Raw genomic sequence first — 17889 nt, 5'->3', positions numbered from 1 at the left:
TTATAAACTCTTTTTCCTCATTTTCATGTTTTTCCTTCTTCTCTTGATGTCACAGTGCCTTTCTATTCTTTGCATTCTTTTCACTCAATTGCATTCTTTATCTATTTATATATTTTCAACTTTGTAAATTTTAGATGCAGGGGCTAATGTGCAGGTTTGTTACATGGGTATATTGGGTGATGCTGAGGTTTTGAGAACCAATGATCACATCACCCAGGTAGTGAGCATAGTACCCAATAGTTAGGTTTTAGGCCCCTTATCCCTCTCCCTCCTTCCCTCTAGTAGTTCCCAGTGTCTATTGTTGCCATCATTATGTTCAAGAGTACCCAGTGTTTAGCTCCCACTTATAAGTAAGAACATGTGGTATTTGGTTTTCTGTTCCTGCATTAATTCACTCAGGATAATGGCCTCCAGCTGTATCCGTGTTGCTGCAAAGGACATGATTTCATTCTTTTCCATGGCTGTGTACTATTCCATGGTGTATATGCACCACATTTTCTTTATCCAGTCCACCACTGAAGAGCATTCTTTGTCTCTGGTGTTGTGAATAATGCTGCAGTGAACATAAGAGTGCATGTGTCTTTTTAGTAGGATGATTTGTTTTCTTCTGGATATATACCCAGTGATGAGATTGCAGGGTTGAATGGTAGTTCTCAGTTCTTTGAGAAATCTCCAAACCTCTTTCCACAGTGGCTGAACCAATCTACACTCCCACCAACAGTGTGTAAGTGTGCTCTTTTCTGTGCAGCCTCACCAAGATCTATTATTTATTTACTTTTTAATAATAGCCATTTGGACTGGTGTGAGCTGGTGTCATTGTGGTTTTGATTTTTATTTCTTTGTGATTAGGAATATGTTAAATGATCATATCCCTAATCATATGTTCATATGTTTGTTGGCTGTTTGTATGTCCTTTTGAGAAGTGTCTGTTCAGGTTTTTTGCCTATTTTTTACTGGATCTGCCTTAAATATGGGACAGCAGATGTCCTAGTTTTCTTTTCCCCAAGGCTGGTTCAATAACCTATTAGCCTCCTTTAGTCCTCCTAGACAGCGTGAGCTACTGTAGGGGAAGAGTTGAAGACAGAGAAATGTAGATAGGTAAACAAGTACTGAATGCTGTATGTGCTAGCCAAGCAGCTGTGGCCAGAACTTAGTTACTAAGATATTGGTCATTTGAGCACATATATTCTTCTCTGTTACTCCTTTTTTTTTTTTCTTTTTTTCTCAGTTTCCTGATAAATTTGCTTTGAGAAGTTGATATCTTGTATGGCTTAAACAGGGCGGCAAAAGGATTTGTGAGGATTGGGCCAGAGTTGTTTTCTTTCCCACCAGATAAGCTCCATGAATACTAGGATAAAGTGTATGTTGGTAAACACTATATCCACGGCACTTAGTAGGGATACATTAAATAGCCCTGCCATCTTTTCCTATACCATTCTCTCTTTCCATGAAACCTAGAAACTTTCAATTATACAGCAGTCCAAAAGAATCTAACAGGGCCCCTTCAAAGTAAGTCCAAAAGCCTTGGCCATAGGAGCAGGCCAGAAAGTATGGTACTGACAGTAGAGTTGCATTCCTAAGACACATCCCCCAAAAATGTACAGTGTAAAGCTTTGTGGCTGGGTGGTTCATTTTTTATTTCTGAAGAAAAGCATCTCAGGAGAAATTCCAAATAGATTTAGCAGGCTTTTAATTTAAAAAATTGAGGAGCAGCTCTCTCAGGCTTGAAAAGGTCTTACAAATTTACTTCTTGAATATAACAAGTGGTAATCATTATCCAAATAGGTAGAATCCACTTGGGGAAATTTTTTTAAATAAATTTCAGCATTAATTGAGTTTAATTCCTCAAACTGATTTTAACTATTGAATAAGTATTCAACTTTATGACAGCTCAGCAATATAGCTTCTGAACTGCCAACTTGGACTTTCTGGCCTTTCAAGGCCTAAGGAAGGGCTGGGAAATTCCCATCATTAAAAAGAGTTCCCCCTTCTGGAAAACTGCCATCACAGAAGCCTGCCCCACTCCAATCCTGGGCTTACTTGACTATATCATGGATTGCTGTTTTGTATAAGAACTGCCTCCTCTTGCTGCTGCAAATTTGTGAAGCTACCTCTTTATATTAAAGCAAGAAGCAGAAGAAGGACAGGTACTGAGATAGAAAACTGGGTTCTTATAAAACTGGCACATTTAGCAGAAATTATCAAGATAGACTTAACAGCACAGTGATTATTTGGGCAAAGCCCAGTGCCTTACAACTTCCAATTTGTGAACCAAACATATCCTAATTTTTCATTGCTTACCTAATGTTCTTAAAGTAGGAGTTTTCTAATCATCAATGATAATTTAGATCTGAATGTAATTGGTTCTTGTCATTTTTATAAACTGCTTTCCTTATGGCATGAATTTCCTTTTCTGCTTAAAATGCAAAGTTTTCATTTTTGAGTCAACATAATAGATTTATTTTCTTTTTTTTTTTTCTTTTACTCCTGGCAAGCTGGGATATATTTATTTTCTGATCATTTTTCAGCAGAGGTTTCTCATTTTCTGTTGGTTAACAAAGAACATTCTACCCTAACAAACGTGTTTAATGACGAGAGATTCTTTCCGATCTCAGTGACAGACTTTTTATGTAGCTGTTAGAGTTGCCCTCCTTTATCTTTAAGCATTGCTATTGCTATTGACATTTCTGTTTCTTGTATGAATAACCTCTAGGTATTACTGTAGCTTTAGGCATTGTTTTCCTACCCCAAACTCATAAAAAGTAATGTCTTCCAGAAAGCCCATCCTAATTATCTCAATCCAGTTCTGATCATTCTATCCCATTCACCCTTTTTATCATTTCTTTATATTACATATAAATATATGATATATATTTTTCATTTTAATTCATGTATTTGAATTCAACAGATGACATTAATGTCATTGCTTATTTCACTCATTTTTCTAACTTCTTTCACTGATGAGTTTTCTGCACTAGCTTATAAATTTAAAGGCAAGAACCATGCTTTCTTCTTTCTTTACATGACTCCATGGTCCCAGAACACCCAGTGAGACTGGAAAAGAATGAAATGATGGCTATATGTGTAGTATGTAGTTTGATTCCATACGTGAAGTAGACACCCAGAAAAGATTTGTAGTTAATGAATTTATCTTCAACCTCTGAAGAAACTATGATATGATTAATAGATGTCCTCAGCTATTTTTTGTTACCTTGGTATGATTAACTGCCAACATTCTTTAATCTATACATCCTAGAACTTTTTCTCTGTGTCATCTTCACTCATCTTAAAATCATGCAGCTTGCAGTTGGTGTAACAGATGAAACAGGAAACTAATTAGCAGCTGTTGTCCATCTGTGTGTTTATATTAAATATTTTTAAATAGAAATGTATTTGCATTCTGAATACTCTTTCTGAAATTCATAAATCCTGAACTTGGGTAAATGCTATAAAATTCTAAACCAAGACAGAGCCTTTACCATGTATCTTCATGATAAAGGAAAAATAATTTTATGTCAGAATCAGGATTATAGTAATTTGAGGCAGATATAAATTTTAAAAAGCAAAAAAGTCTTAACCTTTTTAAGTTGCTTTGGAATTGAGCTCCCAAAGCAATCAGATTGAAATCTGAAAAGATAAAGTGTTCAAAAGATGTCATACCCTCTGAATATGTTCTTTCTTCACAGAAACTGATGAGTACCTCCAGTTTTGAGAAAGCTACATTCATTCTCTGACAGATTTATTTTGAAACATGCTTCTCCTTTCTCTTTTTCTACCTTTCTATTAAGTATGTGGTTCTTTGACATGTGATCAAGTTAGAACTCTACAGAGAGTGCTATTAACATTGGTAGCCATCTTCCAAGTAGAAGATGAATGTCATGGCTTTAGGAAGAAAACACACTGTTATTCATTTCACTCAAGTCAAATAGGCAAATGTTTCTTATGTTCAAAAATGAAAGGGAGAAGAGTATTATCTACAAGACGAGTATCAAATTGCAACACTCAGGTCGGTGTTTCCCTCTATGCTTTCAGTTTATATGTGAAAAGAAAATAGTCATTGTGTTTATGTAACTTTCAATATTTCCATAGAATCATAATATCTTATTCTGATGTTAGCTAGTCCAAACTTTCACCCAGTGGAGGTGTTGAGGAAAATCTGCAACAACTTAGCCATTAGATTTTTGTTTGAATTCTTTTAGTGAGAAAGATCTCTACTGCCTCATGAGAGCACGTTCTATTGTTCGATGGCGGTTATGTTAAAATAAGGATGTTTTCCCATTACACTGAGCCAGTCTTTCTTCCTGTTTCTTTCATCTGTTAGCCCTAATTCTGCCCTCCAAGCAATGCCAAATAAGTTGGCTTCTTTTTTTACGTGATATTTGAATACACAATTGTTTCACCTTAATCCCTTCTCAAAGTACTATTTATGATTATATGTTTAGCAGTATCTTTTCTTTCATCCCCAGACAATATTATTAGCCTATGATATCATTATAATTGAGTAACTAAACAATATTTACTCCCAAAGCTACTGTAGATAGACTGACTTGAAATCAGGTTCAGCTCATTTACTGAGTGCCTACAAATTCCTATTTGGTGGGGCAATCAGGAAGCCTGGATGAAATGAGACCCTGTTTTGTGAGAGAGTTGTATACCGCTATGTCATGTTTACAAAGTTTCTTTTATCACAATTTGTTGCCTCTCTTTATCCTTTTAAGTTTTTTTAACATCAAATCCCGTTTTGACATTAATATTACTACTCCTGCTTTTTTGCTTATTTACATTTGCCTGGTGACTTTTTGCCCTAGCTGTTATTTTCTTTTCTTTCTTTTTCTTTTCTTTCTTTTTCTTTCTTTCTTTTTCCTTTTTTCTCTTTCCTTCTCTTTCTTTCTTCTTCTTTTCTTTCTCTTTCTTTTTTCCTCTTTATCTTTCCTTTCTCTTTCTTTTTTTTTTTTTTTTTTTTTTTTGACAGAGTCTTACTCTGTCACCCAGGCTGGACTGCAATGGTGTAATCTCAGCTCCCTGCAACCTCCACCTCCTGGATTCAAGTGATCCTCCTGCATCAGCGTCCTGAGTAACTAGGATTACAGGCACCTGCCACTATGCTCAGCTAATTTTTATATTTTTAGTAGAGACAGGGTTTCACCATGTTGGGCAGGCTGGTCTCGAACTCCTGACTTCAAGCGATCCACCTGCCTGAGCCTCCCAAAGTGCTGGAATTTCAGATGTGAGACACCACGCCCGGCTCTATTTTATATAAAAGAGTGTGTATGTTTGTGTGTTTCACTACTGTTTCCTCTCCTCCAACTTCCCCTGCCTTGAAGCCTATGTTCTGAATCATTTTTTCATTTGCAGTCATTTTTCCAGAACATTACTTGGTGATTTGTCATCTGAATCTTTGCATTTTAACAAGTGTCATTCTTCCATTTTGATTGGTGAATGACTGGATGTAGGATTTGAGGGTTGTATGCCTTGAAGAGGTATGTTGGTGTTAATTTACTATTTGCTAGTTTTGGGTATTGTAGGTAAGAAGTCCAAAGCCAGTATTACTTTTTCCTTTGTTAGTAACCCAATCTTCCTATTAAATATTTGGCAACTTGTAAGCTTTTCTGTTTACCTTTGAAATTCCAAAATTGTACCAGGACATATTTAGGTTTATGTTTTTGTTTTGCTTTTTTTTTTTTTTTTTTTTTTTTAATCAATCTTGCCTGGAACTTAGTGAACCTTTTCAATTTCCAAGTCAAACTCTTCTCAAATAAATGAAACTTTCCTCTTTTCCCCCCATCTCTTCTTTTATTTCCTTATGGAATTCCTATTGGTAATATGTCAGTCTCTTGCTCTGTCTTCTTATTTTCTGCATGATTTCTATCTTTTGTACTTTTGCACAGTCCTTGGAGATATTTCTACCACTTGATCTTCCAAGCAACTAACTGAATTTTTGACAAGGACTGTACTTACCTTCATCTACTAAATCTTAAAATTTGAAAATCACATATTTTGTTCCAGAACACAGTTTTAATGTCATAATTGAATCTGTATTAGTGTTTTACTTACTTATTATTGTTATTAAAATTATCTCTTGCCCCAGAAGTTTTATTTCTCGAGGGGATATCCTAAATATTATGCTCATTCTTCCACTTTCCAGCTGGTCGTTACTTATGTTGCTGGTATTTTCTTCTCCCTACTGAAAGTGCTATTCACCCTAAGGGTTCTGGAAGCTGCTACGGTACTTTGGGCCTGGTGAGAATGGAGTTACATTGGAAAAGAGGATCATGAGTGGCAAAAGGAAGAAAGGTGTCAATTCCTGAATTAACAAAGTACTAAATGGCAAGCTGCTAGTGTTCTATTAAAGTACAATAAATAAACAGTCCAAGCCTCTGTGCTTCCTGGACAATTTTGTTGTGAAGGCTGGACTTTCCCAGCCTTTAAAGGATAGGGCAGTCTTAATATGTTTTAAAGTAGAATCCAGACTTCTGGGTCAACATAAAAAAAAGTTATAGGTTTGCCCTTGATCTGGATCCCAACCAACCACAAATTCTTAGAATCAGTGAATGTTAAAGATGAAAAAGACATACTCCAAATGTCCTTATTTTATAGATAAGGAGAATAATACCCCCTTCCCCCAGAAAATGATACTAGTTTTTCAGGATCATCTAAGGAGTTAGCAGTAGAGCTAAAACAGGATTCTAGACTTTGTGACACTCAGGCCTTCAATTAATGGCTTTATCTTCTGTTGCCTAGTACATACATTCTTAGCATTAAAACAATTGTCTTGTAGAATGCTTTCATGTCATACTGGTACTGTAAGAGAACAATGGTTAGGTACTTAATAATTCAAATGAAAATGAATGGGAAGTGTTAGTAAATCAACATTCATGTTAGTATTAGAATTATTTTTGGCTAGGCGCAGTGGCTCATGCCTGTAATCCCAGCACTTTGGGAGGCCAGGAATTCAAGACTAGCCTGGCCAACATGGCGAAACTCTAGTAAAAATACAAAAATTTGCCAAGCATGGTGGCACACACTTGTAATCCCAGCTACTTGGGTGACTGAGGCACAGGAATCACTTAAAGCTGGGAGGCGGAGGTTGCAGTGAGCAGAGATAGCGCCATGCACTCCAGCCTGAGTGACAGAGCGAGACTCTGTCTTTTTGTTGTTGTTGTGGTGGTGGTGGTGGTGGTGGTGTTGTTGTTATTAGGAGTCCCATACTGTTGCCCAAGCTAGAGTGCAGTAGCACCATCTCTGCTCACTACAAGCTCCACCTCCCGGGTTCACGCCATTCTCCTGTCTCAGCCTCCCAAGTAGCTGGGACGACAGGTGCCCACCACCATGCCCAACTAATTTTTTGTATTTTTAGTAGAGACAGGGTTTTACTGTGTTAGCCAGGATGGTCCCAATCTCCTGACCTCGTGATCCACTTGCCTCGGCCTCCCAAAGTGCTAGGATTACAGGCGTGAGCCACTGCACCTGGCTGACTCTGTCTTAAAAAATAATAATAATAATAATTTTTTTTAGGCCAGGTGCAGTGGCTGTAATCCCAGCACTTTTGGAGACTGAGGCAGGCAGATCTCTTAAGCCCAGGAGTTCAAGACCAGCCTGGGCAACATGGTGAAACCCTGTCTACAAAATACACAAAAAATATTATCCAGGTGTGGTGGCGCACTCTTGTGGTCCCAGCTACTCAGGAGGCTGAGGTGGGAGGATCACTTGAGCCTGGTATGTGGAGGCTGCAGTGAGCCATGATCACACCACTGCACTCCAGCCTGGGTGATAGAGTGAGACCCTGTCTCAAAAAAAGAAAAAAAAAAAAAAAAAGATTTATCTTTAAAGGAATGGCTAAGCACCATCCAAATTAAGTTAAAACTGCAGTTGTTAATGAAGACAGATTTAAGTGATATCATGATATCCCTTCAAGGTATGCCATTCTTTGAGAAAAGGGAAACTACTGATATATACCTAGAAAACTTAATCTGCTTAATCCAATAGCCCCTCTAGTGGCAGTGGTGAGAATAAGCCAGATTTTAGAAGTACAAATTTTGTTTCTATCAGTATTTGGTATAAACAAATAAGATTTATATATTTAGATAAATGCTGATAAATAGCTTTTATCTGAAGGTGTTTTATGTGTAACAAAGTGTCTTTCATAATGCAAATATTACTATATTTAGAAGAAGAGTAGAAAAAACACAGGATGACTTTGAACCTAACACTGCCTATGTGAACCTCAGTGCCCTCTTTTGTCCTGCCTTCCTCACAGAGTTGTGAGATTAACACGTAGGTGTGAAAATGTATTATTTTTTAAAAACATTAGTATTGTCATTAATTTTATTTCTTGGATATTAATTGATATTAAATGTAGGAAGTTCTGTCTTAAAATATAAGGTCAGATTATAATGTTTTGTAGTTTTAGCCTCCTATCCTTGAGAAAATTAAGACATCCTGCTTGCTTTATGTAAGAAAACTGAGAAAATCATGAACTGTTTTCTCTCTATTATATTATTCATGATTATAACCCTTGTTACCTATTTCCTCTTATCACTCTTCAGAGTAATCTTTGAGTTTTAGAAAGCAAACTCAGTTTTTATTTGTTAAAAATAGAGTCTGGGGGAAGGAATATGAAGTAAATATTGGAAAATATTAGCATTTGTCAAATCTGAGCGATGGAGACATGGGTATTGGTTATACTATTACGTTGGAAATGTTTTATAATTTAAAATATAGCATGAATCACAAAAAAGAAAGCAAATTTATGATGTTAATAGGCCCTTAAGCTATGGTTAACCAAAATAAACATCTGAACATGGGATTCTGAATCATGTTCATTTCATTCCACAGAGCGATAGTAAAATGTTCACACATGCAGTTTTCTGCTGGTTACCCCAGACAAATCCATACCTCATGCCATAGCATCCTGTCCCTTTTCTGTTTGTTTGTTTTTTGTTTTTTAGGAGACTAGGTCTAGGGCCGGGCACGGTGGCTCACACCTGTAATCCCAGCACTTTGGGAGGCCAAGGTGGGCGAATCACTTGAGGTCAGGAGTTCAAGACTAGCCTGGCGAGCATGGTGAAACCCATCTCTACTAAAACTACAAAACATTAGCCAGGCATGGTGGCAGGCATCTGTAATCCCAGCTGCTTGAGAAGCTGAGACAGGAGAATTGCTTGAACTCAGGAGGCAGAGGTTGCAGTGAGCCAAGATCGTGCCACTCCACTCCAGCCTGGTCAACAAAGCAAGACTCCTCCATCTCAAAAAAAAAAAAAAAAAGAGAGAGAGAGAGAGAGACTAGGTCTCACTACATCACCCAGGCTAGAACGCAGTGGCTATTCACAGACATGATAATAGCTCACTGCAGTCTTGAACTGCAGGGCTCAAGCAGTCCTCTCACCTCAGCCTCCCAGGTAGCTGAGACTACAGGTGTGCCACTGCACTTAATCAGCATCCTCTCTTTCTGATGCTTTTGGACAAGAGTCCATTCTCATTAGACTCTTCCTTTTATGGTATATTACATGCCTTTAAAAAACTACACAATCACTTCTGATTGGGCAGGGAGTGGAACAAGCATTTAATAAGCCAGAGTTTGTAGTCCTGGCTCTGCCACTTAACCACTCTATCTACACTTTGCCTCTCTGAATATCACTTGCCTTTTCTTAAAATGAGCATAGTAATACCTATTCAGTCTAGCATACAGATTTGTTGAGAGATTATAGCATGCCACATAAATGAAGTTATAGATCCCCTGGCTGTTGTCACACATTGGTACCTGTCTCTCTAGTAAGGCAGGGTATCTGACCAAATCTCCAGACACCAGAAGCGTACAACAGAAAGGAGAGTAAGAGAGAGTGACAGAGGGGGATAGAGTATGGCAGGACCCAAATAACTGGCCCAGCAGTGATAATGGACAAGGTGACATTTACAACTTTGAGAGTCAATGATTTTGTGAATGTACTACCCACAGAGTACAAAGTATCATTGAGCATATTCTTTGAAACATGATAAATTTCAGTTAGGATTTGGAACAAAATCCCTTTTAGTTGATTTCTGCAAATTAGAAAATTTCATGTGGAGAGTTGATGTCTCTGAGGTTTTACAAAATAGGAAAAAAACATGTTTCCCAGATAATACAAAAATAATGAGTAAGGCTGGCACGGTGGCTCACACCTGTAATCCCAGCACTTTGGGAGGCCAAGGCAAGCCGATCACCTGAGGTCAGGAGTTCAAGACCAGCCTGGCCAATATGGTGAAACCCTGTCTCTACTAAAAATACAAAAATTAGCCAGGCATAGTGGCAGGCGCCTGTATTCCCAGCTCCTTGGGAGGCTGAGGCAGGAGAATTGCTTGAACCCAGGAGGCGGAGGTTGCAGTGAGCCGAGATCATGCCATCGTACTCCAGTCTGGGCGACAAGAGCAAGACTCCATCTCAAAAAATAAAAATAAAAAATAAGGTACGAAAAAGCATTGAAAAGTGCTTTTTTGTAATAATCAGCTAGGCTGTCCCAGAACTTTTATCCCCTACAAAGATTAATACCATGACAATGTACATCTCACTGCTGCTTTGTTTACAGTGCTTTACAATAATTCTATAGAATCCACATGTTGTAAGTTATATATTACAAGTTTTGTAAAATTAGCAAATATTTTTTTCTACTAACATAAAATTGTATTTGTTGATAGTATTCATTACCCAGTCAGTATGTTGAACCACATTCCATGTGATGCTGTGTTTGGGATGTTTTTTCCATTTATTCCATAGTAAATGAGAAACCATTGGCTTAGCATAGTGATAATATGATCCAGCAAGGCAAGGAGCCCAGAACTCTGGGCATCAGGAACCCATCACATGCATATTGTATAGTATTTCAATACAACAGAATAATTTGCTGTCTTTTTTCCTAAATCAAAATGAAAAGGACTGATGAGAAATGTGTTCAAAATACATAGGTCAAGAATACTTTAAGTACATGCATTATTCAAAATAATTCTGAGATGTTTGCCCAACTAGTTAAGTTTAAAATTTATGTCGGGGATTTTTTTTTTAAGTCTTTCATGTTTTTTTTTTTTTTTTGAGACGGAGTCTTGCTCTGCCGCCCAGGCTGGAGTGCAGTGGCCGGCTCTCAGCTCACTGCAAGCTCCGCCTCCCGGATTCACGCCATTCTCCTGTCTCAGCCTCCCGAGTAGCTGGGACTACAGGCGCCCGCCTCGTCGCCCGGCTAGTTTTTTGTATTTTTTAGTAGAGACGGGGTTTCGCCGTATTAGCCAGGATGGTCTCGATCTCCTGACCTCGTGATCCGCCCGTCTCGGCCTCCCAAAGTGCTGGGATTACAGGCTTGAGCCACCGCGCCCGGCCAAGTCTTTCATGTTTTACACATAGATTCTACCTTCAGTTAGTACCTGGGCACTTTTTTGGCTGCATATGCAATGACTGACCGATGACTTTAAAGGGTCTCTATATTGGTAGGCTGAACCTTATATGAGCCATTTTTCAAACTTTTACTTTTGGCCCTTCTCCTTGGGAGCTTGCTTCCCAGAGCCAGAGCTTGTGGACAGGCCAGTGCTAGAGGAAAAGGAGAATTTTACCCAGACCCTGTAAGAGAACCTCATAGTAAATGAAGCTATTCAGGTTGGAACCAGGCCTACCTTGCCATTTGGACCTTTCATGTTTAGTTCTGTAAATGTATTTAAGTCCCAGTCTATGATTTTCTCGTGTGTTACTCATGAGTATTTTCCAGAATAAAAATCCCAAGCATACTGTAGTTGAACTTTGCTAGTTTGTTAGGTATGTTTGTGTGACTAACTTGTTAGCATAGCAGCAGTAGAATGACAGATGACTTCCTTGAAAACCTAGTTTGTTCCAGGTACTATTCCAAGTGTTTTATATGTTTTAATAGGATATCTTTTAATCCTCGTAACAACCCTATTATGGTTACTTTACAGATGAAAAACTAAGGCAAAGAGAAGTTAAGCAACTTGTACATGGTTAAACATCTAGCAAGTAGTGGTGCTAGGATTTCCACTCAGGCAATCTGACTCCAGAGTTCACATTCTTAATCTCTGTGCTATGCCACCTCCTGACTAGCTTATCTCTTATATAGTCTGTGAAGGTTGTGTCTCTGGTAGATCTCAGGTTCTCCCTACCTCTGTTACACCTGGATAAAAATAGAAATTATATCCTAGTTACAAATCATGCTCTCTTGAGCCACTAACTTTCCTTCTTCCTCTCTCATCAAATTAAGGTAAGGGGGCATGAATAAACTTCACTATCATGAGATATTTGTGAGAACATATGCTGTCTCGTTGAGAAATAATTTGGTTTGAAGTTAACAAAAACCTGCTGAAGCCAGCTCAAGCAAAGGAGATATTTATGTAAGGATACAAGGTTGTCTCATAGAACCCAAGAGCAAGAATACAGCTGGGCCTCAAGGAGGACGAAAGGCAGGAAGCAGAAAATCAGAAGCCAGAGTCACTCCCTTTTTAGTTGTTCTCATTAGATGTCCATTGGGAAGAAAGGGAAAGGAAGAGTCAGGCGGTATAAATAGGTAAGAATTTTTCAGAAAACAAGGATATGGCTAGAGATATACTCCTCAAAAAGTATCTTTTCTGTACTGCATCAATTGAAGGGAAATGCCAATCACAGATCACATTGCCCTGTAGATTTGTATGGATTTAAAGTAGTAACTAAACAATCCCTTTCAACTACTCCCAATTATCCTGTCCCTCCATAAGTCTTGATTCTTGGCATTTTGTTTATTCTCACTTAATCAATCTCCAGTTAGGACTTTTCAACTGTTCTGATATCCAAAGATAAGACCCCTGTTTTCATCTCTTCTCCCCAGACCTTCGACCTGCACCATCAAAGAGGCTGTTGTACTTGCCTTTTCAAGTGACAGTCAGGAACCTGCCTCGCTTCCATTCCTAATATTCATCTGTATTCATACCCCATATAAGTAGTTCATCCCATCTCTGCTTTCCTTGTCCTTTTTCCCCTACCTTTTCTCTTCCCAACGTTATGAGTACCTACTGGCTTTTCCTATTTCTAGGGATCATCCCTCCTCCATATCCTATTAGATAAACTCTAAATTCATCAGCTTGAGGGTTCTTCAAAATCATGTCCCATCCTACCTATCCCAGTCATTCCCACTCAAGTCCTTCACTCTAAGCAGGCTATTTTCCACAGTGTCCTAGAAACAGCACAGGTTTAACCATTATTCCAAGCCTTTGCTAGTACAGATCCTCTTGCTTACGAAGCTCTTTCTCATTCCTTTCCTTTCCACTTCTCAGAATCCAACTCATTTCTCAGGGTCTCACTTAAGACATTCCCTCTAAAGAGTCCTGTGGGATCTTTCCAATACCTCGGGTAACCAATTGTCCTGGCTTGCCTTGGATTCCTAGGACATCTGACTTTAGTACTAAAACAGGAATATTCCTAGGCAAACCAGGATAGTTAGACATCCTCCAACATCTCATTGTCTCCTTTCATTATAGTGTCTTGTTAGAACAAAAAGCCCTGTGAAATCGCCAGTAGCCACTACTTCAGCATGTACAAGGTCCTTTCTCCATAATAAGACTTAATGCTCCTGTTAGGCAGAGACCCTTTTGATTCCCACTTCGTACAGAATATAGTGCTGTACTCATGTTAATGCCTATTAGTGAATAAGGCGGTATAGTTTTAAGTTGGCACTATATCTAAAATCTTTTCCTCGTGTGTTAATTTCTTTGTCTTTATTTTTTTCCAGCCCAGATGACTTACTCAATGCCTTGAATGAGGGTATCAGTCGTGCTGATGTCATCATCACATCAGGGGGTGTATCCATGGGGGAAAAGGTATGAAAGATAGGGCCTGTAAAAATGTATCTGCTGTAATGTTCTTGCATATGGTCGACTAACTGTGGTCTGGTAGGCATCTGATATTCATAACTAGGCTCCCACAAAGCTGAAAATCCATGGGGCTTCAGAAATTACTGGTCTCTCTAAAAGGGATACAATGTGGGTAGGTTAGGGAGCTTACCCTCAGAAGCAACCTGGAGAATCCCACAACTTGCAGAATGGTTTTGCTATTCCCCTGGAAACTTCTGACTTGTTTCTCACTCTATTATACTACATTAGGACATCCTTTATACATATTTACCACTAGGGTAAAGCTCTAAGATCATTCTTTCTACTCAAATTTAAACATGACTGCCCAGGAGCCAACCAATTCACCCACCATATATTCCAAATCTACCAAGAATGCTTAGTTCCCCTTCCCCACAAGGAAGAAAGGGAGGATTAGGCATTCCTTTGGCTCCTCTTTACAAAATAATAATAATAATAATAATAATAATGAAAATATGGCAAGGCACAGTGGCTCAAGCCTGTAATTCCAATACTTTGGGAGGCTGAGGTGGGTAGGTTGCTTGAGCCCAGGAGTTCAGGACCACCTGGGCAACATGGTGAAACCCCATCTCTACAAAAAAAATACAAAAATTAACTGGGCATGGTGGCACGCGCCTGCAGTTCCAGCTACTTGGGTGCTGAAGTGGGAGGATCACTTGAGCCTGGGTGGTCAGGGCTGCAGTGAGCCGAGATCACACCACTGCACTCCAGCCTGGGCAACACAGCGAGACCCTGTCTTAAAAAATAATAATAAATAAAATTTTATATATATATATATATATACACACACACACACACATATATATTATTTTATAGCACTAAGTTTATTTGTAGATGGTATATACTTGTTCCTGTAAAAACTACAATTTGAATATTTCAGTAACACTAAGTTTACATTTCTTAATGAAATGTGTTAGTTTACAATGACTATTGGGTCCACTGAATAATGTTAGAAAAGTAAAATATTCTTTACGAAATAACCAACCTTAATTTTTGGCTCAAAGATATTTCAGCATAAAATGTTTTGCCAGCTGGTAATCCTTTTCCATGTTTTCTCTCACATTAATGACTGAACTGGAAAATTACAAAAATACCGTCATAGCAATTTTTACTAAAATTCCTATTTCCTAAGAGTTTGATTTATTTTAAATTAGATCTTATATATATGATTGTTCTTGATCTCTGTCCTCTTGTAGCTATAAAACTGCCTAAATTTATAAACTGACTCTTTGGACAGTGAACTCTGTTGGCTCAGAGAACAAATGTCAGAACTTAGCAACCTGAACAGAAGAATGCCTGCCTTCCATTCACAAACTTTAGTATTAGAGCCTTTCAGAATAGCACTGCAGATGCTAAAAAGTTTGGAAGAAAAAAATCTGACATTACATCCAGGAGTGAAAGTGTTGAAGTGTGGGTAGGTGTTCTTATAGCAGACAAATTGCTGGATTAGTGTTCCCTCAAAGTCTCCCAGAGTCTTTAGCCCCAGGTAGAGCAAATTGCCGCAGAGCTCTCCTGACAAAGGCTAGGGGCTGAGATCTGCACTGTAGCACAGCTGAAAGAAATAATTTTCAGCATGTCCGTTTTCATTACCGTCAAACTGCCTGTGGTACTTTCAATATTACAAGAGCAAACCATGAAGTCAGGTCTATTTAAATGTTAAATTTGTTATTTCCAGGGCTTGTGTCTTGTATAATTTCTCTTAGTTTCTGATTAACCTAATTGTGCGATAATACCTATTTGGCAGAACTAACGTTTATCTTTTCTAGTACTTCTGGAGAAGTAACAAGCTTATAGCATATATAGGCTTGGCAACTGTGGCTCAGTTGTGGTAAGGACAGAACACTTCTCAACCTAACCTTCTTTGTTAGTGCTAACAAAGATGTCAGTTATGCCAGGGGTCTGCTCACCAGTAAACAAAGCCAATATAGTTAAGCATATTGGTTTTATTTATTTTACTCTCTGTGTAATAAGATACTTACACTAAACCTTTAATTTACTAGGAAAGAAATTTTAGGAACTGGGCATCCCCCAGTGTTCCTTAGGAGCTGCTAATTGTCCCTTCCTACCTCCTTGAGTGGGAATGAGATGATAGAGGAACCAGGAAGAAAGAGATAAAACATAAATGCAGCAAATTCCTGCCAGCCAACAAGTTGTAATTCCAAAAAGAATTTAGGGTACCTCCATAGCAGAAAGAAAATAATAAAAGATAGAACATCTGCTTCAGCCCAAGAGCTAAGCCTGAAAACCAGTTACTAAAAAGACAGGGAAATCAAGGAAAAATTCAGAAGCATTATGTAGCAGGCATGAATATTAAGTGCAAAACCTCAGGAATGCAAGAAAAGTATTTACTTCCATTTAAATTGTACTTTAAGTGCCTGTGTTACAGGACTGGTGGGAAATTTTATTAAGCCACAACTGGAGCTTACTATCTCCAAGAATTATGCCAAGGAACCTGAAGGTACTTAAGCAGCACCAAAGCATCAGGGAGACACACCTGGTCACTGGTCTGCACTGAATACATCTAGAGTATTCTTGTAGTACCATTGGGTCTCAAGTCTTTGCTCCTTTGGGCCATGCTAGGAGCACTAAGGTCAAGTAGAGGCTGGAAACCTCAGGGCAGCTAGCCTCCTTGGGTGTATTTCACAGCCATCCCTTCTAAAGTCTGACCACTTCCCCACCATACTGCCTGCTGAACAGTGAGGGGGGGACCCTGCTGCTTATTGGACTCATAGACCAGTACCTTCTTCCCAACCAAGGAGAAATGATTTTTCTGCAGTTACTTCCCTAAATATCTCTCCCCTCCTTCACCTCACCCTGCCCTACATACCTTTTTCAAAGAGTTTCAATTTTACAAAACACTGAAAGTTTGTTCAATAAACAGTATCTGCCTTTGCCATGAAAACTCAAGAATCATATGCATTACTATAAGTTTTCCTTGACCTACAGAATTATGAAATAACTCAAAGATAATGAAAGGTGGCAATAACCCAGAAGGATGCACTAAACTGGACACCAGTGACCTTTTTCGTTCGTTTCTGAGTCTCTTAATTTTTGCTAGTAGTGTCTCCACCACCGCCTATGGTCAAAGTAATCACAGAGATGATAACTGATCACAAAAAAGGCCGGTTTCACGAGATTTGCCCAATTATTTAGCAATAAAAGTGTTAATTAACCATGTAGGCTCCTTGATTTGTTTTGTAAGTCTAGAGCCATGCAGCCTTAGAATAGTTAAAAGTAATTGGCTGGGGACATTGGCTCATGCCTGTAATCCCAGCACTTTGGGAGCCCAAGGTGGGCAGATTGCTTGAGGCCAGGAGTTCAAGACCAGCCTGGCCAACATGGCAAAACCCCATCTCTACTAAAAATACAAAAATTAGCTGGGCATAGTAACACATGCCTGTAATCCCAGCTTCGTGGGAGGCTGAGGGACAAGAGCTGCTTGAACCTGGGAGGTGGAGGTTGCAGTGAGCCAAGATCGCACCACTGCACTCCAGCATGGGTGACAGAGAAAGACTCTATCTCAAAAAACCAAACCAAACAAACAAACAAAAAAACTAATCAACAATATTCCAAACAAACAAACAAAAAAAATTTCTGTTAATATTTCACTTAGTCCTACATCATTCTTGTCCTGCTAAATGTTGAGTTTGCAGTCTGCTTTCCTGAAGCCATCTGCTTCAGTACTATATAAAAGTTACCTAAGCTATATCACCTCAAAAGCCTGTACTCAAGAGGTTATTGTTTGATATCTCAATATCAATGTTAAAGTGCCTGTTACACTCCTTTTCCCTAATGTTCTGAATCTGTCTCTGTTTCGGGCATAAACTATTGACTATAGCTTGTAGCAGAGCCTTCAGGCAAGCATCAGAGTGAAACAGAAATTCTCTGTGGATGGCAAATACTTGAGAGCTATGCTTAATTTACTTCTATAACCAATAATATCAGAATAGAGGATAAGTAACATTCTCTTTTGAGGTACATATGTAAGTATTTCATAGTATGGTTTTTTTCTGTTTTGAG

The 17889-nt window shown here is 38.6% G+C and overlaps 1 protein-coding gene across 14 annotated transcripts in view; it reads left to right on the top strand.

The window, feature by feature from the left end:
- Nucleotides 1-17889, top strand: part of GPHN (gephyrin) — a 791686-nt gene that overhangs the window by 737741 nt on the left and 36056 nt on the right. For all 14 annotated transcript variants that reach the window (XM_033187698.1, XM_033187697.1, XM_033187683.1 and 11 more), the window contains one exon: nucleotides 13731-13818. In XM_033187698.1, coding sequence (XP_033043589.1) covers nucleotides 13731-13818 — 88 coding nt within the window. The remainder of the gene's footprint in view (nucleotides 1-13730; nucleotides 13819-17889) is intronic.

The sequence above is a fragment of the Trachypithecus francoisi genome, unplaced genomic scaffold, assembly GCF_009764315.1.
Source record: "Trachypithecus francoisi isolate TF-2019V2 unplaced genomic scaffold, Tfra_2.0 Lachesis_group3, whole genome shotgun sequence".
Classification (NCBI taxonomy): domain Eukaryota; kingdom Metazoa; phylum Chordata; class Mammalia; order Primates; family Cercopithecidae; genus Trachypithecus; species Trachypithecus francoisi.
The sequence above is the reverse complement of the archived record's forward strand: the minus strand, read 5'-3'. Positions and strand labels throughout refer to the sequence as shown.